General features: G+C 43.8%; 1 protein-coding gene across 1 annotated transcript in view; it reads right to left on the bottom strand.

Moving 5' to 3' along the window:
* COL9A1 (collagen type IX alpha 1 chain) overlaps positions 1-27402 on the bottom strand; it is a 287994-nt gene that overhangs the window by 225380 nt on the left and 35212 nt on the right. The window contains exon 6 of the mRNA XM_075338439.1: positions 7479-7566. Within this exon, the coding sequence (XP_075194554.1) occupies positions 7479-7566 (88 nt within the window). The remainder of the gene's footprint in view (positions 1-7478; positions 7567-27402) is intronic.

The following is a 27402-nucleotide window of genomic DNA, read 5'->3' as shown; positions in this document are numbered from 1 at the left end:
GGCATGTTCTTCTTTCCACTGAGTGTTGCTGCCTGCTCATGATTGGTCAATATCATATAGGTAGAAGAAGTGCATGTCCCCAGGGAAAACTAACACCCACTTGTACTTGAACAAAAATTACCTTGCTAGGTGTCAAATAGGGATGAGCAAACCCAAACTGTAAAGTTCGGGGTCCATACCGAATGTCTTGTGTCGATGCTGAACACTGAACACAGACTTTTGACTGTACATCCAGTCCCTGTTTGTCACCCGAAAAAAGCTTGTTGAAAGGTTGCAGAGCAGCCAACAAGTAAACTTTTAGGCTGTGGGCACTTCCAGAGCCATCGCAGCCATGCTAAGTATTGGCATGACTGTGATTGGTGAGGTAAGTCAATTTAGAAAAAAAATGACATGGCTACAAATGGAAGTTAAATGATAGTAAGAGCAGGATAGTTATACATACCGTGTTTCCTGGAGGATCACACCGCAGTCAGACTTTCTTCTGAGCCTGCTAATTAAGGTTCATGAATATTCACTGCTTCCCCCATCCACCCTCTGTGCCAATGTGACGCCCCTGGACTAGTCAGGTCGTCACAGGGTACTGCACACTCTTTATCTCCCAGTGCAGGACTCAACCCCACATGGTTCTGGGTTTCTAACTTGCAGTACTGCCTCTATCAGCATCCACAAATGCCAATCACACTTCACACCACACCCTGTCAGGCACACCAGTGGACTGCTAAGCTGGAATTGGGCCGCCTACCTAGGGGTCAGGCAGGGAGGTGGGAGGTGACAGTTGAGTTGAGTGGTAGCCCTCGAGCAGTGAGGAGCTCGAGGAAGATGGCAGGTGGAGCTCCCAAGGAGAGAAGCAGATTGGGTTGCAGATGGTGGTCTGGGCCCGGAGGAGTCGGAAACCCGGTCACGGGAGATTGGGACTGGGTGCTGGCTTAGTCGAGGAGGACGGTCGGCAGCTGCAGTCCAATAGCCGGTTCGGGGCCGAAAGCACGTCAGGGTTTTGGACCCTAGATCGGGGAGAGGCATCAAGCAACCAAGTGATTAACCTGCGGAGGACAGGGTCTTTATGGACTGTTCCCACGCAGCTCAGAGATCAGGGGCACTAGCGCAAAGAGGGGGATAGGGCTTTCCAAGCAAAGCAGCCCACTGAAATCCCAAGCGTGAGCTCCTGAGAGCAAGCTCCTCTGCTACCCATAGTAGGGAGTGGGGCCCGAAAGCTCCAAGCTTAGGGGCCACCTGGACACTCTAAAATTCTGTGCATGGAGACAGGCCACGGATCACCAGGTAGTGCTGCAGGGGACGGAACCCGGACGAGCTCCCCCAAGAGGGCAGCGACACCCAGAGACTTGGTTTACAATGTTGTCAGCGTCTGCTTTCCTTCTGAGTGAGTACCTGATCAGCCCCTGCTACCAGCGAGCCTGCTCTCCCCCTGCAATCCATCCCACCATCCAGGGTCCTCGGGCCTTTCCCTTCCCGTGGAGGCTAACGTCATCTGGCTGCCCCACTCCATCACCCCGGGTACTCACAACGGCAGCAGTGGTACTCCCTAATACCGCACACCACGGGTGGCGTCACGAACTATCTAACTCCCCTGTAAATAACACCCCATCATGTCTCGGAGTGACCCCGAGCCCTCAAATCTGGAGACCCTCGAGCCACAAGTAGTGATACCCGGATCCGAGCTGTTCGACCGCTTCTGGGGCGGAACTCGTCTGAAACACCAGCGTCTGTGATTGGTTGCAGGCTGCTATACTCACAACGCACCCTGTGTCCACATCTGTGATTGGTTGTAGTCAGTTTGCTGTGTAGTAGTGTAAAAATAAATAAATAACTTTTAAAAAATCACACATGCTCTCGCCATATTTTCATATTAGAAAGGGGAAAAAACACGTGGGTTCCCCCATTTTTTAAATCTAGCCATGGTAAACCAGCCTGAAAAAAATGCCCACAGCTATCCAGAATTTTTGCATCTATTAGATGTGACTATTACAGGATTTCCCTAGCTCACCCTGATTAGGCTGTGTGGTAGCAATTGAGGTAATATAGGGGGCTCACAGCTGCCACTAAGCCCCAGATTGGTAGTGAGAGGCATCTATGAGACCCCCCCAATACTAATACTGTAAGTGAAAAGAAATAAAATAGGATCCCCTAAAAAATCCCTTATTTAAAATAAAATACATACACCCTCGTTCACTCTTTTATTAACCCCAAAAACACCCTTGCAGATCCAGCGTAATCCATACAAAGTTCCACAACGATTTATCCGGAGCCTGGAGAGGGAGCAAACATGTCCGCTCTCGGCAGGCTCCAGGAAACACTGACAGCTGCGAGGGGAGCCCGGGTGTTACCTCAGTTGAACTGACTGATGTCAACAGCCAACGGGGGACCCGGCTGTGAGTAGGTGACAACACACATTCACCAAAGGTTACATTCGGGCTCCTCCACTGCTTGCAGTGAGGCCAGTGTCACACTTGCGAGTTACTTGCACAAGAATCAAGAAACATCACCTGGCATGGACGACTGCTCTCTGGACAGGAGCGTGCAGCTGCATGTATTTCTATTTATTTCAAATAAAGGATTTTTTCAGTGTCTGTGTTTTATTTCTTTTCACTTACAGATTAGTAATGGTGAATCTCATAGACACCTCCCATTACTAAAATAGGGCTTAGTGGCGGCTGTGAGCTGTCATTAACCCCTTATGTTACCCAGATTGCCACCGTACCAGGGCAATCGGATGAGCTGGGTAAAGCCTAGAATTGTCCAATTAATGGATGTCACAATTCTGGGCAGCTGTGGGCTGATATTTTTAGGATGGGGGGCCAATATCCATGGTGCCTCCCATCCTGATAATACCAGCCCCCACCTGCTTTACCGTGGCTGGATATGAAAAATAAGGGGACCCTACGTCTATTTTTCCCCCCTATTGTGATATCTAGCAATGGTAAACCTCACAGGTAGGGATTGCAGCCTGCCACTGTTGCTTACACGCTGAGCCTACATCATTTTTTAAAAAAATTATTATTTTTTTTTACATTACTGAAGAACAAACTGGCTGCAACCAATGACAGACATAGACACAGGGTGGGGGGAGTGTAAAGCAGTCTGCAACCAATCACAGAAACTGGCACAAAGGGTAGGGGGAAGCAGTGAATATTGATGAACCTTAATAAGTGGGCTCAGAAGAGAGTCTGACTGCAGGAAACACAGAGAAACACAGTATGTATAACTATCTTACTACCACTTAACTTCCAACACAGCCCCCTAACGCTTACTATGGCCATTTGACAATCCCGAACGTCTTGTGTGAGTTGACTTGTATGGTCTTCAGTGTTGGGGTTAAGTTTGGCGTCAAGTTTACTTGACGATCCTGTTTTTTTGTTTCCCGTGCTGGTTTGGCTAACCCGATTATCCTCTGGTTTGCTTGTCACTAGTGTCAAATGCTTTGATTGCTAATATCTATGCAATGGAGAGGTGAAATTAAAAATAATTAAATAAATTATCCCACTCTTAAGCCACTATTACATTGTATATCAAGTTCAACCTGAAAAATTTGGTGCAAGTTTCCTTTAAAATAATCAATTCAAGTTCAATGACACATCCCCTTTAAAACCCCAGCCTTCCAGCCTGATATTGCAATGGTTACTACTAGATTTCTCGTGATTGGCACATTTGATCTCAACAAAAAAGGTGGAATTTTTAATGGAAGTCAAGCATTTATAGCTCAGCTGATCGCGCTACTCACCGCCGCTCCTATCACCTCCACGCAGCAACTGAGGTGAGCAGCGCGATCAGCTGAGCTGTCACTGAGGTTACCCGCGGCCTCCGCTGGATCCAGTGACAGCGGGTAACCTCAGTGACAGCAGCTGATCGTGCGGCTGTCTTCATTACCTGCGTGGAGGTGACCGGAGCGGCGGTGTATTCTGCAGCTCCGGTCACCTCCATGCAGCAGCGCTGGAAGCGACGCTGGAGCATCCTGGATTACGCCGGACATGGAGGGCTTTTTGGGGCTGATTAAAGTGGTGAACCAGGGTATATGTTTGTGTTTTTTATTTCTAATAAAGGGTTTTTTTCGGGTGTGTGTGTTTATTTACTGTAATTTACAGATTAATCATGGAGGGTGTCTCATAGACGCCTGACATGATTAATCTAGGACTTATTGGCAGCTATGGGCTGCCAATAACTCCTTATTACCCCGATTTGCCAACGCACCAGGGCAAATCGGGAAGAGCCGGGTACAGTCCCAGAACTGTCGCATATAATGTATGCGGCAATTCTGGGCGGCTGTTGGCTGATATTGTTAGGCTGGGGGGCTCCCCATAACGTGGAGCTCCCCATCCTGAGAATACCAGCCTTCAGCCGTATGGCTTTATCTGGCTGGTTTTAAAATTGGGGGGGACCGCACGCCGTTTTTTTTAATTATTTAATTATTTATTTCACTACACAGTATAGACACGCCCACCGGCTGCTGTGATTGGGTGCAGTGTGACACCTGTCACTCAGCGTGGGGGCGTGTCTCACTGTAACCAATCATAGGCGCCGGTGGGCGGGGAAAGCAGGGAATACGAGATTGTTTAATGGGCGGCCGGCTTTTTCAAAACAGTAAAAGCCGCCGGAGCAGTGTGAACGCCGTGCAGCGCCGGGGATCGGGGATCAGTGAGTATATGAGAGAGGGGGATAGTCTGACATGGACAGAGAGTGAGGGACAGAGATAGTGACCGACTGACAGAGATTAGTGAATGACAGACATTGTGAGGCGCTTCAGAACGCAGCTTTTCAGCTGCGCTCTGAAGCGGACCTTTTTTAAGCTGCGGTGCAGAGCGCACACCTGCGCACATAGCATCAGACACCAAAATCGTATGAGAGATGTCACACGTTACAATTGACTAGGTTCGTGCAACAAAACGCTCAATTCTAGAGAATGATACGATGTGTTTGCGATCAACGGTTTTGCGTTCAATCCTGATCGCACGTAGCTGTCACACGCAGATACCTCACAAACGATGCCGGATGTGCGTCACTTACAACTTGACCCCAACGACGGATTGTGAGATATATTGAAGCGTGTGCAGCGGGCTTAACAGTGGCGGTCTTATCAAAGATCTGCCAATTGCTGTTAATTTGTTAACGCTCTGACAGCAGCATTTAACATGTGAAAAGTTTTTAAAAAGATTTAAATATATAAAATTGAAATCACACCAATTTTGCCCCATTAAAAGTAAATAGATTAAAAAATATACAGTATATACATATTTGTTATTGCTGCAATTTTAAAAGTCTAATGTAAAAAAATCTTAAATAAATTAAACTGATCAGAAAATGGCATAACGAGAAAGAAGTCAAAACATCAGAATTAATTTGGGCATCTGCAACATTGCAATAAAATGCAATAACAGGAGATTAAAACATCATATCTACCCCAAAAATGGTATCAATAAAAATTTCAGCTCAAAATGATTGGTGTCATTCATAGCTACAATTTGTCTCACAAAAAAAAACAAGCCGACACATAGCTATTTATACAGAAAAATAAAAAAGGTATGGCTCTTGGAAAAGGGGAGAAAAAAATGAAAACTTAAAATGGAAATTGGCCACAGCCTGAAGAGACTAATACCTCTTTCATTTTGATTTTTACGGGAAGCAGGATGAACAATAAAACAGTAATTTCAGCATTGTCCTGTAGTTTTTCTTTGATTGTGATAAATATTGTGTACCTATCATCATACAGGTTGTTATAGAGAGAGCAATACCAATTACAGACATATCATACCTAAAGCTGACGAGGAGAGATACACTACAAAAATACTTTATAGTCTTATGCCAGTGTCAGACCTAGGGGTCATTGTTATATTACATTAAGAGGGGCTGCTGATAAGTCTTTGGCTTTACCCAGAAAGAAATGAGATAGGATGATAAAACTTTACATTTATTCCACATACTCTCCACTGATGACAAAACACTTCTTACATTGGTATTCCAAGTTCTTTAGGCCTAGTAAAAAGACAAATTCTGGTTGTGCCTCAAACCAGGCATCCGTAGCAGGCATGGCATCAGAAATTGTGTGAAATTTTGTACACTTGAGGTGTTTCTTCAGGTTTGGAAACAGATGATGGTGGGAGGGAGCTATATCTGGTGAAGAAGGTGGCTGGTCAACCAGCTCGAAGCTCAGCTCTGCCAGTTTTGCCGTGGTCACTTGTGCAGTCTGAGTGGAGGCGTTGTCTTGCAGGAACAAGATTCCTTTGGACAGCTTTTGGCCTTTAGAGCTGCCTTCAATTGGTCCAAAAATTCAATGTAATACCTTGCATTGATGGTGGAACCCTTTTGAAGGACGTCAACTAGCAGCACACCCTCCTTATCCCAGAACACAGACACCATCACCTTAGTTGCTGATTTTTGCACCTTGAATGTCTTTGGATGAGGAGAACCACTGTGCCTCCACTCTTTTGACTGCTCCTTGTTTTCAGGGTCATACAAATAAATTCAGGTCTCATCCATAGTGGCCAGTCGATCCAGGAAGTTCTTATTAGTCTGGAAACGCTGACAAGTGGACCAGGAAGTTTTCACTTGCATGCTTCTCTGATGTGTTGTCAGACATTTTGGAACCCATTTTGCAGATAGCGTCCTCATGTCTAAATATTCATGGATAATGACACAAACGACAATGACACAAACGATAATGACACACGCTCATGGGAAATCCCCATGATGATTGCTATTGCTTTAGCTGAAATTTGTTGATTCTCCATTATGAGGTTGTGCACAGCATCGACGATCTCCGGAACAACAGCCACTCTTGGTCGTCGAGGAAATTCCTCATCATTGGTGCTGTAGTGGCCCGTTTTCAATTTGGCAACCCAGTACTTAACTGAGGAATATGAAGGGTGTTGATCCCCCAATGTCTGCGACATATCACCATGAATATCCTTTGGGGGCTTTCCTTGCAGAAACAAGAGTTTTATCACTCCTCTGCTCTCAGTTGCTCTGAATATTGCATTAGACTCAGCCATTTTGTTTTCCCGTATGCGTAGAACACTGTTGCAATAAGCAACAAACACAAAATTTTGAAAACATATATTAGACACATAAGGCTTTCATGTGATGCAACATTCGTTACCATAGAAACAAAAAAAATCACAAAGTCAAAGACTTATCAGCAGCCCCTCGTATATGAGCAGCACCCAATGGTTATATTCATGGGGCATTAAAGTGGTGACAATGGGAGCCCATCTCTCCATTTAACCAGTGTTATCTTATCTAGCCGATTAAAGTAAGGTGCCCGATGTGTAATACAGTCAGCCCTTGTAACTGACAGTTAGAGCACAGCTGTATTTTGGCTACCTTCGATGAGAGGACCACCATACTAGACCACTTTCCACCATCTCAAAGATGTTTCATTGCTGGACACTGTGCTTTCCATTTAGTGGGTACTTTGCATATTTATATATTTGGTGATGAAGTATCCTAAGCAGATCTTAATCTATATAAACTTACCGCTCTCTGGGCTTCCAGCTCAGTGCAGGACTCTCTCTCTGGCCTCAGAGGATCACAATGAATTAGCATCCATTGGAGGTCAAACTGGCAAAAAAAGAATTATAACAGGTTAAGTTGCCATGTAATATTTCTAGATATCTGCAGAATAAATGTGCATGGGGAGTATAAAGAGGTCAAAGACACTATATTCATGACTGTATGCATATTGTGATCAATTAGTAGATAAATCACATCACTGCTGGCTCATATTCTAGCATATAGATTGTTTAAAACAAGACCTATTGTGCATTTCTGGTAATTTTCTTTAAACCCCAATGTCAAAATGTGCTCCCAATGTCAAAATGTAATGGGGATTTAAAGGTAACTTTTACATTTATATGCAATTTATAGTAAAAATAACAAAATTAGCCATATTTATTTCATGCTGCTCCAGCACTGCTTCCTGTCTCTGTACTGGTTTTTTTTTTGCCAGGAGAGATGCAGGTTTGGTGCAGGAATATGGTATAATAATATATGTAGGTCAGTTTACCTGTGGTCACAGGTGGCGTAGTGTGGGAACCTTCAGCTGTGACCGCAAATAAACTGAGTGACGCTACCACTTATCGCTGAAGCTCAGTCAGTCTCTGCCTGAAGCCCACACCGTGAGAATATGTTCTGTGCCTGCGCATTGCGATTTCAATATGTACGTAGCAGAGCTGGAATCGTTGTAGGACCAGGTATGGATTATGTCGGAACAATATCTATTTGTTTGGACAAACCATGTCCTTCTTCAGTTCACCTCTACATATTCGGCATTATCAGAGGTTGATCAGCAGTTTTTTATTACTGAGGTTTATTCAGAGCCAAATCCAGGATTAGTAGAGGCATTTGCCCTAGTTGCAGTTGGCCACATGATGCAGCAATCCAAGGTGTCTCCCTGAAGGTTGCATTTTACCACCTCCAATGGTGGAGGTTCGCCATTCTGTGAGCCGACTGTAAAGCTGACAGTTGGCTCAGAGAAGGTGTAGTGTATCGGCTCCCGGTGATCAATTGCTCTGACATCTTTCATGCACGTACAATTGAAGCCCTGACCGCTGCTGATATCACCGGGTCAGGTTGACATCAGCAGCGTGATCCAGTCAGCTGAGGCGCACACCGCATCTGTGGTAAATGCTACAGTAGAGCTAGACACAAAAGATTTATTTTAATTGGGATTATTTTTTTCTGGGAGACAATTGTAAAGGGGTACAGAGTAGAAACTAGATAGTGTATGTGAGGGGTCGGTATAGGGAGGAAATAGAATGGGGAGGCAGTAAAAAGAGACACAGCCAGGAGGTGATAGTTTGGAGGTAGAGTGTGATGAGGGGGCATTGTATAAATACTGGGCAGTATAAAGGGGACACAGTGTGAAAGGACAGGAGATGGCAATAGGGAGTGCATGTACCATGTGAGGGAAAGTGTGTGGGTTATATTTTGGGCAGGGAACATAGTGACGGGCAATTATTTTTTCAGGGGCATAGTGTATGGAAGATATTTTAATTTAGGAGCATTATAATAATTTTGCTATTTTTACGGTCACCGTGTCAGGATGTGATGAATAAGACCGGAGAAGAGGTAAGTCTGTAGAGGTGAGCTGTGGTTGTGAAAAGTCATCATAGCATCTGGACAAGATGAAGAAAAGAAAGACAACATCATTTATAAGGTACCTGGATGCAAATGTTTATTTGTGATATTGACTCATCAGTACTGTGGTTCCAGGTTAGTCTGCAGTCTGATGATGACTGATGATAACAACTCCTTACAATTGTTAAGGACATACTGGGAGTTGTCGGTTCATGCAATGCAAATGTTTATGGTTCTGATCTGACACAACAATTGATGTACCATGTACTGATGGTGGTTCTGGTAATGTATTCCGGTACTGATGAAGGTTGTGATGCTGTGTTTCTGGTGTTGTATTCTTGTGCAGTTATAGGTTCTGATCATGTACACATATAGCAATCCAAATCGAGTAAGATTACATGATGCAAGGCTATGTTAATAAAGTGTTGTGCCATTTCACAAGTTAAGGGTTACTATGTTTTTATTTACATTAGAAGCATTAAGTGAGTTGTCTACATTTTTGATGAAAGTCTGCAATCAGTTTATGTGACAGGAGACTTCTGAATTCTCATAGTGAACACACTGCATGCTGTCAAGATTTTCTGGTGCAGGAGGTAAGAGTGGCAGGTCACAAAACTACATCTATGCGACTTACATATATGCGGTTACGTGCCAACTAGACATACCTTTTCTTGCACAATATAAGTGAGTTGAATGAGGCTAGACACATCTTTTCGTAATGTGGCAAATCATATTTAAATTGCATTCTTCTGCTCACATGACCATTAACTCTTGCATTTGATATGGGAGAATCCGAAAAGTGTGCAGTGTGTGCTGTGAGAGTTCAGAAGTCTGCAGTCACTGAATGCTGACTTTCATAACAGACCTGGACCATCCCTTTAGTTATAGAATTTGGCACTGTAGCATGTCCAATCCTGACAGCGTGTAATATACTCACTGTAAAACTTCAGCTTTGTGTGCTATCCAGCAGCCATCGCATGGCCACTTCACTCATATGCGATTTTTTTCAAACTTATAGTCATGTTACAGCTAGCATTTATTCCTCCTTCTCTCACTGAAGCAGGGACTGTAGTTTTACACTGAACATTGAGAGAAATATGAAGAGCTGCTCGTCGGCAGGTAACTAAGTGTGCAAATCACATATGATCATTATAAAATCTGGAAAAAAAGAAAGGAGGGGGGCGCAAATGGTGTCTTATGCGGTGGTATCAGCTAGAAATTATTTAAGGAGCACTAACCTGGTGCAGTTGTGTAGAGACACATGTGCTATAAACACGTGGTATAAATGGCTGCTGCAGAACCCATGGCTACAGCAATATATGTTGGTAGAAGAAAAGGGTTAATCCGCGCTGACAGAAGATCACTGAAGATTGATGGAGGTTAAAAGTATCTGATTTTATTGTTCTACGCGTTTCAGAGTTGTATCACTCCTTCTTCAGAAACAAAATCAATAATGTACATTTTTGATTTTTCTCCTGAAGAAGGAGTCGTATGACTCCAAAACACGTAGAACAATAAAATCAGATACTTTTAACCTCCATCAATCTTCAGTGATCTTCTGGCAGATTAAACCTTTTCTTCTACCCACTTCTATTGCCAAATCACAAATGAATGAGCAGCCACATTACGGCTAATCAAACTGTGGGGGTGTGGGGTGATGCCAAATAGAATTCTTGCCCCGGTTGCTGAAAAACCTAGATTCGCCTCTAGGTTTATTTATTAATTAAAACACTGATTATTTATCGTTTATTGGGAAATATAGATTCTTCATGGCTCTGCAATAGCAAACTGTTTACCCAGTTTTAGGGGGTTTTGTGTATGTTATAGGGCAGCGCGGTATATATAATCACACATTTTACAAGTGCTATGCTATTGATTATTTATCGTGTATTGGGGAATATAGATTCTCCCAGGATCTGTATTCTAAAAATGTTTACCCCGTTTTAGGGGGTTCTGTGTATTTGTTATAGGGCACTGCGGTATATATAAGCCCTCATTTTACAAGGGCTATGCTATTGATTATTTATCATTTATTGGTGAATATAGATTCTCCATGGCTCTGTATTTTCAAAATGTTTACCCTGTTTTAGGGGGTTCTGTGTATACGTTATAGGGCAGTGTGGTGTATATATAATCCCGCATTTTACAAGTGCTATGCTATTGATTATTTATCGTTTATTGGGGAATATAGATTCTTCATGGCTCTGTATTCTCAAAATGTTTACCCTGTTTAAGGGGGTTCTGTGTATATGTTATAGAGCAGTGCGGTATATATATAATCTTGCATTTTACAAGTGCTATGCTATTGATTATTTATCATTTATTGGGGAATATAGATTCTCCATGGCTCTGCATTCTAAAAATGTTTACCCTGTTTTAGGGGGTTCTGTGTATACGTTATAGGGCAGTGTGTGTATATATATATATATATATATATATATATATATATAATATTTTACAAATGCTATGCCATATTTCAATCAGAGAATAAAGTATGTTTCTGAAGAATTTTATGCCACTGAAGTGGCGTACATTTTTATAAATTATTTGGCAAGTATTAGCCATGTGTAAGCCTACCCTTGATCCACAGACTTTGGCAGATTTGGCTGAGACTGGAGTAAAAATGCCAAAAGTCGCAATAATTTCTTGTAACTTCTTGTTGCACAAAATGGCATAAACACCTAAAATTGTAAATTCTTGTGTAAAAACCTTAATATTTTATTTGTTAGCGGTGCTTTTATTATTATGCTACTTTTTCTAGTAGTTTTCCATCATCCAGATTGACAGCATTGCCATATACGTAGCTTGTAAGTCTGATTATACGAATGACCCTAATGTAAGAGGGCACCTATACCGTATGGGCTGCCGGTAAGCACTGCAGAGAGGCAGGTTCACAACGGGCTCTCTGTGACTGACTGCTATGATCCTGTGAAATGTTTCACCACTGTGCGATATGTAGACTGGCCTCCATAATGTGACCTATGATGAAGAGCTAAAGTCTGTTGCCACTGCCTGTTGTACGGTAGCTGCTATGGGAGATAATGAATTCCTTTCATACATAAATGATCATTGCTATGGAAACTAGGAGACAGAACACACTGCAGTTGAAAATGGCGTGCACATTATTTCTACAGAGAACGGAATGCTCGGAAAAAAAATACATTTATGCGACCAGACAGAATCATTTTGCAAAATCACGGTCATTAAGCTGAGACTTTGCTGCCCTCTGTGTGCACGATGGTTATTCGGATTTGCACATAGGAAATCAACAGTGCAATGTAATGTGCCGCCCTCCACCGCTCAGCGTGCCAGAGAGCCATGCTCCAGCGCTTCTCACTTGGGCCAGCCTAATTGACATTTACAAATTCAGCCTCTCATGGTAGTAGAAGAAAAGAAAGTTATGCTTTTAAATATTATGGAAATTACTTTATTGAGACAAAGATCAGTCAGAGACATTTTCACATTTATTTATCATGTTAAGCCTCAATAAACTGAACTTGTATTGCAGAACCCCAGGGAATGAAAAGATAAGATTTACATGTCTTAATGTTTAGCTAGGAGTCAAGCTTTTCGTATTAGACGAATATTGCATTTATTAACCTGAGCTTTTAGCTAATGTCAGGAATAATCAGTTTAAGGGCTCATCCCAGTGCTATCCATCAAAATATCGGACACACTCGGACCTATGTTATTCAATGAAGCAGTACATGTCTGATTTTTTCCATTGACAGCTTAAAATCTGATGACACTCACCCTTTCAATTCTATGAGTCCATGAAAAAAATTGGACCCCACTCAGATGACATCCACGTGCGGTCCAATTTTCACGGACTGACCAAATGGAGAAGGTGGAGAAGCCTTTTTTCTCTCTACCGCCAATAAACATGGATGCTACCCTCATTAAACTCTGATCAGAGTCTGATTAGCGTAACTGCACCATTTTTCTCAGATGGAAGAAATATGGTCTTGTAAACCAAGCCTTAGGGGTTCTTTGCACACTACGACATCGCAGCTGCGATGTCGGTGGGGTCAAATCGAAAGTGACGCACATCCGGCGTTGCTGTCGATATCGTAGTGTGTAAATCCTTTATGATACGATTAATGATCGCAGAAGCGTCGTAATCGTATCATCGGTGTAGTGTCCGACATTTCTATAATGTAGCTGCTGCGGTGGTACGATGTTGTTCCTTGTTCCTGCGGCAGCACACATCGCTGTGTGAGAAGCTGCAGGAGCGAGGAACATCTCCTTACCTGCCTCCACCAGCTATGCGGAAGGAAGGAGGTGGGTGGGATGTTTACGTCCCGCTCATCTCCGCCCCTCCGCTTCTATTGGCCGCCTGCCGTGTGACGTCCTTAGTAAGGAGGCGGTTCGCCGGCCAGAGTGACGTCGCAGGGCAGGTGAGTGCATGTGAAGCTGCCGTAGCAATAATGTTCGCTACGGCAGCAATCACAAGATATCGCTGCTGCGACGGGGGCGGGGACTATTGCGCTTGGCATCGACTTGCGATGTCGTAGTGTGCAAAGTACCCCTTAGGCCTCTTTCACACGTCCATGTTTCTGGTACGTGTGACATCCGCTTTCACACATACCGGATACACGGACACACGTAGACCCATTAAAATCAATGGGTCTACACACACCTCCGTGTTTACACGCAAGCGTGTGTCTGTGTGGAGCACACACGTGTTTGTGTGCTCCATGAGGTGATATGTCTGCTTTTCTCTGGCAGCACGGACATATCATGTTTGTGTGACATCAGTGTGACACGTACCAGGGAAAACACATTTTTGAAATAAAATGATTTTTTATTCTCACCTGTCTTCGGCGCTGCTGTCACTTGCTTCTGGGCCTGCTTATTATGCTCATGAATATTCACTGCACTGTGGACCCAGAAGCAGCAGCAGTGGTGGAGACAGCAGCGTCGGGGACAGGTGAGTATAAAAGATTCATGCTGTCTGTGTGTTATCTGGATGTCACATGGAGAGCACACTGACAGCACACGCTGAACACACACACGGATACATGTACACACATATGCACCTACATCATGGACAGTGCAAAATGTGTGAGTTTTACACGGACGCATGAAAGATACCTCAGGAGCATTTTTCAGGCAAAGTTTAACCTGTTGTCATTGCGAGGATAAATATTAACTGATCATCAAAATTTTTGAAATATTCATTAATTGTGTTTAAATAATGAAATATTTCCCAAACATTGTGATTTAACCTCAGTCTTTACATTAGAACCGCTTTGTTAGGCCTTATTCATGCGTCCATTTGGTAAGTACATGTTCTATTAGTTATGTCTCGGAGAGCACGAGTACCCATTATAATGTCCGTTTCTTTTCCAGCAGCATGGATGAAAAGGGCTAATATAAGTCTATGGGTCCATGATAAACACGTTCCATACATGGATGGCATTCGAGCGCAGTCTGTGTGCTGTATGTTTTTAACATTGCAAAGTATAGGAGTATGTAATTTTGTAATTCATTTATTTCTTTATCCATCCATGAAAAACACTGATGACCACTGGATGGTAAAAGTGGACACACGGATGACACTGATCCAAAGTACTGATGACATTAGTATCGTTTTTTTTCACTTACGTATTTAACCCCTTCACGACATAGGATGCATTTATGTGTTCAAGGTCACCTCCCACTTGTTTTCCGCTGTCATCCCCACATGTCTGCTGATTTGATCAGCAGACATGTGTGGCTCAGATCCACCCACACCTGTTAACCCCTTAAATCGCACTGTCAAACAATGACAGCATGACAGCACGGGGTCAGATGACCCCTGTCAGTGCCATTATGTGTTTCCTTTGAATGCTGGCAGAGTGCTGGAACTCACAGTAAGGGTACGGTTCCACTTGCGTTTTGCAAGGACAAGTGCAATCCGATAAAACATTGCATTGCTCTAGCACCAATGCAAAACTATGGGGCAGTGCCCATCTGCGATTGAGTTCTCATGCCAAAGCGGCCTGAGAAATTAATCGCAGCGTGCTGCATTTGGCAGCGAGTCTCAGCTCACACGCATCCATACAAGTCTATGGGTGCGTGTGACACATCGCACTGCACTCGCATGTCATCTGACCGCAGTGCAATGTACGCAGTGACAGGCAGCAGAGGGGATGGGGAGAAAGTGTTTCCTCCCTCTTCTTTGCAGCTGTGACCCGATCGCAAGATCGCATCACAGTCACATGAACTCGTCTGACGCTCGCAGCAGAGGGTCATTATCATATCGCTTATGTTGCTCTCACATCGGAAGCTATGCGCAAGTGGAACCGTACCCTAACACAACATTTCTGATGATCAGAACAACACTGAAGCATTGTACTAATCAGGAGAAGCAATCAGACTGTGCAATGATAAAGTCTAGAGATGATCGAATACCTCAAATTTGCGGCTTTGCAAATATTTTCCGAATAAGTCGCCGCTATTCGACTATTCACGAATATTCGATGCGCAATGTAAGTCTATGGGAAACCCGAATAACAACTATTCGGAACTATTCAGGCTTCCCATAGACTTACATTGTGCATCGAATATTCGCATAGCGGTGACCTATTTGTCAAATATTAGCGAAGCTGAATAATTGAGGTATTAGATCATCCTTAATAAAGTCCCCTATGGGGACTTGTAAAATAAATAGAAAATGTAAAAAAAGAGTTTTGAAAAAGATTAAAAAAAATCTAAAAGTTTTTAAAAATCTAAAATCCCCCTCTTTTTCCCCATTGAAAATAAAACAAAAAAAATAACCATATTCGGTATCTCCACGTTCAGAAATGCCCAGTCTATCAAAAGATAAAATCAATTCATCTGATTGGTAAAGAGCGTAGGGAGAAAAAAATTAAAGTCGACAAAATTACGTTTTTCTAGACGCCGCAGCATTGCATTAAAATGCAATACTAGGTGATCAAAATGTCGCATCTAGCCAAAAATATTATAATTAAAAACATAGGTTCAAGATGCAAAAAATAAACCATCACTGATCCCCAGATTCCAAAAAATGAGAACGCTACAGGTCTCAGAAAATGGTGTCAAAAGTGCAATTTTTTTTTTTATTTTTAAAAACGTCTGAATTTTTTTCACCACTTAGATAAAAGTAAAACTATACATGTTTGGTATCTATGAACTCGGTCTGACCTAGGGAATCATAATGCCAGTTATTTTAACATGTAGTAAATATGGTAACTAAAAAAAACAAAAACAATTGTGCAATTGCACTTTTTTTGCATTTTCACCGTACTTGAAATTTTCTTCTTGTTTTTAGTAGAATATGGGGCAGAATGAATGAGGTTGTTCAAAAGTAGAAGTCATTCTGCAAACAATACAACCATAATGTTGCTATACTGATGGAAAACTAAAAAAGTTATGGCTCTTAGAGGAAGGGGAGGAAAAAACGAAAATAAATAACGTAAAATCGCAGGGGTGAAGGGGCTAAACAAGGGTGTGAATGAGGCCTTAAATTGTTGGCAGTCCACTAATAACTCTAACTACTTCGCTACTTAAAGAGGTTGTGCAGCAGCTCTCGTTTCCACTTTTCATGTGACAGATGCTGCAGGTTCCTGAGCAGGATAGATGTAGAGGCAACTGTTGGACCCCTGTCAGCTATTGTGCACCATTCCTGCTAATTAGAATAGGATGCTTGCATGATTCCTGCATTGCCTCTCCATGGCCCATAAGGAAATGAGGACCGGTGCACAACTCCTTTAAGAGCAGTGGGAGATGTAAAATCGAGCAAAGGGGCTACTGGAAATCAAATATCCTATTTTTCTTCAGCAGAATACATGTACCATTTATGTAATTTGTCTTCTGTGACTTGAAAAGCTGTCTGATGTTCTTAAAGGGAAGGTGCCATAAAAAAATGTTTTTTCAGTAACTTTAAAAAATGTAAAGAATTCATGTTTTAATGTTTTGTTTAAATATTATCATTTGTTTGAAATTGAGCAAACTATTAAAAAAAAATAAAGTTTGATATTTTCCACTCTTAAACACTAGGGGGAGCAGCTGCTGAAAGCCTGTTGCTTTCTGTGTCCCCTGTGCTAAGTCAAAATTTACATCACAAAGTTTCAATGCATGTCTATGAGAGCCAGAATGAGGCTAGACCGAGACTTTCCTAGAGCTACATTGTTTTGTGACATCCGGAATGCTCTAGTAAACACTGGAGTTGACCGGCAAGTCACAAATGAGAGGAGACTGACCGGAGCGCCGCTCGCCGCTGAAAACAGAGGAAGTCGGCGTCAGGTAAGTATAAGACTGGGGGCAGGGGACTTACATTTAAAGCACCACTCCATACATGGTAATGAGAAATACATTCCTTGCATTTTCTTTCTGTTCTCCTAAACCAGTCTTTATTTGGACTTTTTGAGAAAGACAGGATATAAATGTAGCAGTTCTTTGAAGTTACATTCTTAAGTCATGAATAATATAAAGAGACAAAGAAAATAATGTAACTTAAACTTTATTGTGCATTTTCCAGGTCTACAGATTCAGTCAATGAAGTTGAAGTGGATATATTTAATCTTGTTGTCGTGGATACATATGGGGATATGTTAATAGCATGCATCTCCACTATCAACACGAAGATGTTTTTCTACTTTTATTACCTAGTATTCTGATTTCTATCTCTGTGGTGTAGCATGGGTTGACAATACTAAAAAAAACACAAACCTTGAATTGTGTCCCCTTATAATAAATAATAACTACTGTAGAGATGGAAGAATAGTAACTATTAAAGGGAGGATGGATGGGGTCATGCATCGCGAGATTTTGGCCAAAAACCTCTGTGACGAGGTCCTTTTCCCATATCACACAATCAACAGAGCTCGAGATGGCTGTACAATCCAAAGAGCATTTTTTCCAAGCAAATCAAATGGTCCATAACATAATCCACAAAACAGAGGGTAAAATTAGTCCAGTAACACAAATATAGTCCGGTAAGCGATAAATAAATGTCCAGTTCTCTCTGAGAAGCCAGTTTCTCCCAGAGGTTGAATCTTCCTGCTTCACTCTTGAAGTTCTCAAACAGACTGCCTAAATCTCCCAGGTAAGCAAAGGGTTTACAGTTGGCTGGACTCTAGGCCCACCTCCCCCAACACCCAGGGATGGAAGCGCCTCAAGAAGCTATAACCTTGCACTATAGGAGGTGATTACTTACAAACAATAGAAATGTACACAGAAGCAGTACAAATAATGGACAGTGAACCAGGCTAAAAATAGGAATCTGTACAGCAAGATACACCTCCCCTCATATCCCACCATCACAATCTCCTTCCCTCATTAAGACCACTGAAGATGAGTTGTGGCTGGGTCTTCCAGTATGACAATGATCTGAAATACACAGCCCGGGCAACTAAGGAGGGGCTCTGTAAAAAGCATTTCAAGGTCCTGGAGTGGCCTAGCCAGTCTCCAGACCTTAACGAAATAGAAAATCTTTGGAGGGAGGTAAAACTCAATGTTACACAGCGACAACCCCGAAACCTGAAAAATCTGGAGAAGATCTGCATGGAGGAGTGGGCCAAAATCCCTGCTGCAGTGTGTGCAAACTTGGTCAAGAACTACAGGAAACGTCTGACCTCTGTAACTGCAAAGAAAGGTTTCCACCAAATATTAAGTTCTGATTTTCTATTGTATCAAATACTTATTTCATGCAATAAAATGCAAATTAATTATTTCAAAATCATACAATGTGATTTTCTGGATTTTTTGGGGGGATTTTGTTTGTCACAGTTGTAGTGTATCTACGATAAAATTACAGACCTCTCCATATTTTGTAGGTTGGAAAACTTGCAAAATCAGCAGAATATCAAATACTTATGTTCCCCATTGTATATTTATATAGCCTTTTATAATGGCAAATACTATTATGAAACTATCACTACAGAATGCAGTACAGGATTGAACCTTATTGTGAGATTGGTACAATAAAAAAGGTTATAAATGAAGACAAAGGCAATTGTAATTTTTCCAGCTTTCAAACATACATATAGGCTATTAGTATAATAGAAACAAATAAAAGGGCAAACATTATTGTGGTATGACCATAAGAGAGCACAGTCTACTAATAAAGAAAATTATCATTATCAAACAACATACCATAGAAACAAAGACAACCACTATGACATTATCATAATAGAGAACAGGCTAGAAATCTATTATATATAAATATATTATTCTATAGATAAATACATTTATATACATATTTATACATATATATTTAGTAACATTAACAATTCATCTACATGCAAGTATTACATTACCCTCACTGAAAAATACACCTATACTACTATATAATAATTATCTGGGTAATTGGTAGACTCAATGATGCAATGCTTATTTTGTCTGAACAAATGTGTTGGGACCACAACTGCTCATGTTGGATGTATGTGGCTTATTCCTGCAGAGGGGCCCACCGGGGAATTCTCCTGATCCCCTGTGGTCCAGTCTAAGCTTGAATAGAAATTAAACTGCCTAGATATGAAGGCAGAAACTATTGTGGTATCATCATGAGACAGAACAAAGCTTACACATAAAGACAAACACTGCTGTTAGATCATCATAAATGAGAACAGTCTATTAATATAGTCATTTTTATAAAAGAAGATATGGTCTATTGTGACATGTTCAAGGCAGAAAACAATTTGCCAAGGCTATTTGCATATCAGTGCAGAACAAAGCCTAATGTTGGTCCATGAGAGAACTAATTCTGAAGGGTTATTCTGTAAGTGCTTCTCAAATTGAATACAAGTAAAATATATCTTTGTACCGTGGTATCAAAATGGAGGATACCAGAATGTACCGCATCTTTATGGAACTAAAGACACTTCTGAAGAAACGCGCACAACTGGACAGCGACATATTTTTCTCAAATTGAAGAAAGATTCCAAAGCCCTGCTCTGTGTATACAGGACATAGCGGCAAGTAAGTGACTTGTAAATTAGTTCAAAATTCAGATGTTTCTTATTGGATCTCTGTGCCCTTTATTGTATTAAAGGGAATTTGTCAGCAAGTTTTTGCAAAGTAATATGAGAGCAGCACAATATCTGATTCCCAAGATGTGTCACTAACTAGGCTGTGTGTTGTCTCAATAAAATAAGTGTATTATCAGCAGGAGATTATCACAACAGGACTAGGTGTCTTGTGCCTCCTAGTCAGCTATTCTGTGTAGTTCCACCCCATCACTGATTAGCTTCTATTTGTCAATGCACAGTTTACATAGTAAGCTGACAATAAGTGGTATGGTCACAGGGTTATATAGAGTTCAGCATTCTGAGCACTGCTACATCTGCAGCAGAGAAAACAGTGATTGTATCAAAATGACACCATGTAGACTAGCAAGTGGCACATTGCTGGAATCAGGGTCTCTGCCCCTGTGACGCCCTGGCCTATCAGGTCGTCACAAGGGTGCCGTGCAATCTGCCCTTCTGCATGGTACCCGCTCCTCCTTGGTTACGGGTCCTGTCCCTTTGGTGTTGCTACCAACAGATGTACACAAATCCTAAGGAACACTCTGCTCCACAACCACCAAAGACCCATTGGGCAGCCTGAGGGGAATAGGGCCACCCAGATGGAGGGCTGGTAGAAGGAGGGCAGAAGTGTCAGTGCAGTTGTAGAGTTGTAGAGTGGAGGTGGAAGGAGAGACAGCGGTGACAGTGCAGGTAATGCTGTGGAGCTGGACTCCTATACCCGTCCCAGGTGCCAGACGTTGGCCTGGCCAGAAGGAGCTGGAACCCCGGTCGCAGGGGGTAGTGGCAGGGAGCACGGTGGCAGAGAGCGGGCCGGATGCCTTGTGCTACAACCGGACAGGGACCAGGGCACGACGGGGTACGCGGACCCTAGGCTGGGAAGTAGCTTCACGCAGCCCAGTAATTCACCCAACGGGAACGGAGTCTTCAGGAACTGTTCCCCACCCGCTCCAGAATCGGGGTACTAGCGCAACGAGGGGGATAGGACTTCCCACAACCGTCCAGAAAATCCCAAGCGTGAACCCTCAGAGCAAGCTCACCCTGCTAGCCACGCAGGTGTGTGGGACCCGAAATGCTTCAAGTGTAAGGGATCCACATGTAGGACACACAGTGCCAAGGGACAAGGCTTCAGGTCAACAGGCAACACCAAGAGGACATGGACCCAGCATGCCTGCCCAAGGACCACAGAGTGCTCAAGAGTTTGGTTTACCTGGTGTCAGCATCAGTCACTTTGGACTGTGTGAGTACACGTTACCCCCCTTGCACCCGACGGGTTGCCCACGCAATCCATCACCGGACCCCGGGACACCACTCCCCTGCCCACGGAGGGGTTAACAACTTCAGCTGCCACACACCAGTGTCCCCAGACTCCTCAAAACCGGCAGCGGTGGTCCCTCACGTTACCACACACTGTGGGTGGCGTCACGAACATTATCCCAAAACCACAAACAATCCCCCTTTATTTCCGTGAGTGCCACGTGACGCTGCCTCGGATCCGGAGACCCCTCGAGCCACTGCGGATCCGGGTCCGAGCAGCCTGTCGGCTGTCGAGGGGGCGGCACATCCCTATATCGTGGTGTTCTCAGATTACATAGCAAAAACCTGGTAACATATTCCCTTTAACCCCTTAACGACCCATAACGTACTGGATACGTCATGCTGACATGGTACTTGACGACCCATGACGTACCCAGTACGTCATGGCAAAATCGCGGCCCTAGAGCCCCAGTAAGTGCGATCGGTTCACATAAAACTTAGATTCGGGGAGGAGGGGACCTCTGCCTGACCTCAGGAGGGGTGGTGCCTCTTTCCCCGGACCTACGGAGGTTGTGATTGGCTGAACGCCGCTCAGCCAATCACAGCCACTGTAATGTTTCAGCCAAAGAAAATGGCTAAAACATTGAAATCCAGCCATTATCAGTGCAGCTATAGCACTGATCATTGGCTGGAGCTGGGTGATCGCTGCTTCACCCACCCCCAGCTCTGATTGGAGAGACCAGCCTTGTGACCAATCTCTCCAATCACCGTGGATCTGAGGCCGGAGACCACTCCCGTCAGCTTCACTCCGGCGTCTGTGGAAGCTGAGGAGAGCGATCCCTGTAAGTGCCCTGGTAAGCCCCTGCCCCCCCAATCGGCTGCCCCTGCCCCCGATCCGCTGCCACCGCCGCCGGTCCACTGCCAATCTCCTCAATCTGCTGCAGCCCTCTCCATCTGCCACCGCTCTCCCCCATCAGCCACTGCCCCCCTCCGTGAGCTGCTGCCTGCTCTCTCCCATCCTCATCTGCTGCCCCCTCCACCATCTCTCACCCTCCCTGACCTTCAGCCCGCTCACTCCGAGCTCACCCTCCCCGATTTGCTGCCCGCTCTCTCCCAGCTCACCCTCTCCGATCTGCTGCCCGGTCTCTCCCATCCCTCACCCTCCCGATCTGCTGCCCCCTCCACCATCTCTCACTCTTTCTGATCTGCTGCCTGCTCTCCCTCATCAGCCGCTGCCCCCTTCCCTGATCTGCTGCCCTCCACTCACCCTCCCTGATCTGCTGCCTGCTCTCTCCCATCCTCTTCATCTGCTGCCCCCTCCCCCCACCTCTCACCCTCACTGACTTGCTGCCCCCCACCCCCTCTCACCCTCCCCAATCTGCTGCCCCCTCCACCTCCTCTCACCCACCCCAATCTCCTACCCCCTCCACCACCTCTCACTCTGATCTGCTGCCCGCCCTCTCCCATCCTTCGCCGCGCCCTCTCGCATCCTCCGCCACCCTGTCCCATCCTCCGCCACGCACTCTCCCATCCTTTTCCGCACTTCCATCCGTCGCGCACGCTCCCATCCTCCATCCATCTTTTTTTCCATCCCACCTAGTCCCCCCCCTTTTTGCAGAACATCCGTGCGTGCGTCCTGATTCTTTTTCTCTAAACTAAGAAAAAAATACAAATAAACTTAGTTTAGGGCCAGTAAAATTATACTGTAGTAATCGTCAACTACAGTATTTTTTACTGAATATTGTAAGGGTCATCCCAGTGCCACACATGAGAGCGATGAACGAGTCTCACATCGCATCATCCGGGATGGTCGCTCTCTTCCAAACAGAAGTGTGCAGCTGTGCCGGATGATGCAATGCGAGATTCATGCATCACTCTCACGTGTGGCACTTGCCTTTTTGTCAGTTGCAGGCGCTCATATTTTTTTTTTTTTTACTGACGACTGACGTTCGTATTTTTTATTTCACCAAACTAATTTTTTTGTATGGGGGGTCTAGTTTCCAAAATGGGGTCACATATGGGGGAGCTCCATTTTGTAGGCACCTCAGGGGGTCTCCAAACACAACATGGCATCTGCTAATAAAGCCAAACAACTTTGCTGTGAAATGGCGCTCCTTCTCTTCTGAGCCCCGCCGAGTGCCCAAACAATTGATTTCCACCACATATGAGGTACCTGTTTACTCAGAAATTGCACAATATGTTTTATGGTGCATTTTTTCCTGATACCCTTGTGAAAAAAAAGCTACCTGGTTGAAATAACAATTTTGTGGAAAAAAAAAATATTTTCACGGCTGAAGCCTGCAGGGGTTCAAAGGTGCATTTATGAAGCCTCCAGGGCTTCAAAGTGCTCCCTAAACTGCTAGATAAATTCCATGAGGGTTCTCGTTTCCAAAATGGGGTCACTTGTCGGGGAGCTCCATTGTTTAGGCACATCCACTAATGATTCCAGACAATTTTGCTTTCAAAAAAATCAAATGATGCTCCTTCCCTTCCGAGCCTTGCCGTGTGCCCAAACAATTGATTTCTACCACATATGAGATATCGGTGTACTCAGGAGAAATTGCACAATACGTTTTATGGTGCATTTTTCCTGATACCCTTGTGAAAAAAAAACTACCTGGTTGAAATTACAATTTTGTGGTAAAAAAAATAAATATTTTCACGGCTGAACATTATAAACTTTTGTGAAGCCTCCAGGGTTTCAAAGTGCTCACTAAAAATCTAGATAAATTCCATGAGGGGTCTAGTTTCCAAAATGGGGTCAATTGTGGCTGAGCTCCATTGTTTAGGCACCTCAGGGGGTCTTCAATCACAACATCGCATCCGCTAATGATTCCAGACAATTTTGCTTTCAAAAAATCAAATGATTGTTCTGAGCCTTGTCGTGTGCCCAAACAATTGATTTCCACCACATATGAGATATCAGTGTACTCAGGAGAAATTGCACAATTCATTTTATGGTGAATTTTTTCCTGATACCCTTGTGAAAATGCTACATTTTATGGCTAAAGTAACATTTTTGTGTAAAAAAAGTAAAATTTTCATTTTTTCCTGCTACATTGCTTTGGTTGCTGTGAAGCTCCTAAAGGGTTAATAAACCTCTTGGATGTGGTTTTGAGCAGAGTGAGGGGTGCAGATTTTAGAATGGGGTCACTTTTGGGTATTTTCTGTCACCCAGGCCTCTCAAAGTCACTCCAGATGTGATGTGGTACCTAAGAAAATTTTTTTGTAAATTTTGTTGGAAAAATGAGAAATTCCTAACGAAAAAAAAAATTGTTTTGAAAATTGCGCTGGTGTAAAGTAGACACATGGAAAATGTTATTTAGTAACTATTTTGTGTGACATATCTCTTAGATTTATGGGCATAAAATTTCAAATTTTGAAAATTGCGAAATTTTCAAAATTTTTGCCAAATTTCTGAAATTTTCACAAATAAATGCAAAACATATCGGCCTAAATTTACCACTGATATGAAGTACAATATGTCACAAAAAAACAATGTCAGGATCGCCAGGATCCGTTGAAGCGTTCCAGAGTTATAACCTCATAAAGTTACACTGGTCAAAATTGCAAAAAATGGCCGGGTCTTTAAGGTGAAAACAGGCTGGGGGCTGAAGGGGTTAAACCCTAGTTATTGGTGTGCCATGGTGATCAGGTGCATTTATATGCCACTAGAGACATGGGACCTCAAATATAAGACATATTACTTGTCACTGTGGAATGAACATGTCGCGGGCGGGGAGGAGGGTGTCAGCACACTACGCTCACCCCTTCTGCTCGGGTCCGGCGGTGGCTGCTCAGTGGTGGCTCGAGCTGTGGGCCGGATCCCGGGGGTTTCTCGAGCGGCACTCCTCGCCCGTGAGTTAAAGGGGGATTGTTGGGTGTGGGGATTGTTTATTGTCCGTGACGCCACCCACGGTTGTGGTGATTTCACTACCGCTGCTCGGTGTGGGGATCCCGGGAGTGATGGTGGGGGAGCAGCTAGTTGTTGTGTTGCCCCTCCGTGGGTAGGGGTTGGTGATCCCGGGGCCCGGTGATGAGATGGGAGATGCAGGGCCTGGTGGGCGCAGGGACGCAGGGGCAGCGCTGTGCCTTGTGGCACTGTGGTACTCACTCAGCCAGTAACCACGACACAGTTCTCGGTAAACAAACGGCTGATTGGACGGGTCCCTCGGACGGCTGCACTTGCTCTCCCAGTAGGTGACGGTGATGTCCCTTTTCCTTGCACCTTTGTTTCTGTGTTGGTAGCGATGGGTTCCCACCGGTAACCCGCTCCCCGGCTTCAAGCTGGACCGGAGGAGCTCTACTCTTTGCCCGCAGGCGCTGGCCCTGAGAAACTGGTGCCTTGGCGGTGGCGGTGTTTCTGCTACAATGGTTGGGCTGTTGCCTTCAATCTGGACTTGGTTGTTGGGGGATCTACGTCCCCTTCACTGACGGATTTGGCAAATTATGGCGACTCCTAGCCTTGCCGGGGTCCGAGAGGCCCCTGCCCTGGTACTGACTGTCCTTTGCACGCTGCTCCAGACCGCCGGGTCACCACCCGTCCACGGTCCTTCCAGGAACCTCCAAACAGTCCTACTCCAGACAATCTCCGCCGTCTGCTGACCTTGCTGTCTCTGTCCAGGCACACAGCCTCAGACCACTTCAGGCTGTACTAAACTGCCACTTTGCACTTTCTCTACTTTCACTTCTCTGTCACTTCAGCTTTCTTCTTCAGCTCCACTACACTTCACTTCCTTCCACTTCCTCCTCCCTGGCTGAACTGCCTGCTCCTTCCTGCCTCCAGGGCTATGAACTCCTTGGTGGGTGGACACCAACCGCCTGGCTCCACCCCCTGGTGTGGACACTAGCCCCTGGAGGAAGGCAACAAGGATTTCTGGTTAGCTGGTGTACCTGCAGGGAATGTGGGGTGCATGTGGTGTTGTGACCTGTGACCCCTGGCTTGCCCAGGGCATCACAAACACTGTTCTAGTCACTATACCATGGACTGTTACTACAGTACCAAAAATGTGCAGAATGATCAACCTTAATGTTTAGTCATAGAGTTTTCCATGATAAGTCTCCTATTTACACTAAGGATAAGTTTTGTAACTTTTTTCTTGCCATTACATCTCTAAAGCATCTTCACAATGGTTTTACCAAAGTTTTGACAATTCTTGTGGTGACAATTTACACTTTTCTGAGAGTATAAGCAACATTTATATCTGATACACAAACTGCAGCACAAATAACCTTACTGTGTGGCCATCAGCAGAAGAGGCAGACATCACCGTTATACAGCCAAAATGGTTAGTAGAGAAAAAAAAGGTGAACCTAACTCATTTTGTGGCACTTAAAATGAATATGAATTTTACATTTGCTTATTGGCTCTAATTTTCAGGATCCAGTGGAGGTTGTAATTATTTATGACTCCTTTCATGCAGCCTTACAGAAGATGTGCGTCTTTATTATTTCATCATTATTGCATTGTTCATAACTAGAAAACCGCAAAAAATCCCAAACATTAGTCAATTAATTTACAGACCGCACTTTTGATTAACTTTTATAACCCATATTATCAACCACCATAATGGTTGAAGAAAGTGACTCAAGGTCCAAATATATGAATTTGGTATATTTTAATTTCAAGAGAAAATAGATGCAATAAAGGTGTTTCAAAGAATGGTAATTATAACACTAGGAATGATTGGACGTGTTACAGGACGAACAACAAGTGTAAGTGCTATAAACTCCTGAGTGATGTTCGCTGTTACAAGAAATTGTCTTTGAACCCATTGTCTTCTTTCCATAGTGATCTTATCGAGATTTTGGAGATAGCCTAGAATATCATCCCTAAGAAATTTGTGGATTCAATCAAAAATCTCCGCCCTCGCATTCCTACTTTGTACCTCATTCCAAAGATCCACAAGGACCCACAGGACCCTCCAGGAAGGCCCGTTATTTCTGGTAATGGGGGTCTTAATGAGGTCGTTTGTCAAGTGATTAACTATTATTTGAAGCCATTGGTCATGAAGCTCCCGTCCTACATCCAGGATACCACCGCTGCTTTACAACAGTTGGATGGTATACATTTGGAGGGTGATATGGTGAT

The sequence above is a fragment of the Anomaloglossus baeobatrachus genome, chromosome 3 (assembly GCF_048569485.1).
Source record: "Anomaloglossus baeobatrachus isolate aAnoBae1 chromosome 3, aAnoBae1.hap1, whole genome shotgun sequence".
Taxonomy (NCBI): domain Eukaryota; kingdom Metazoa; phylum Chordata; class Amphibia; order Anura; family Aromobatidae; genus Anomaloglossus; species Anomaloglossus baeobatrachus.
This window is presented reverse-complemented; position numbering and strand designations above follow the sequence as displayed.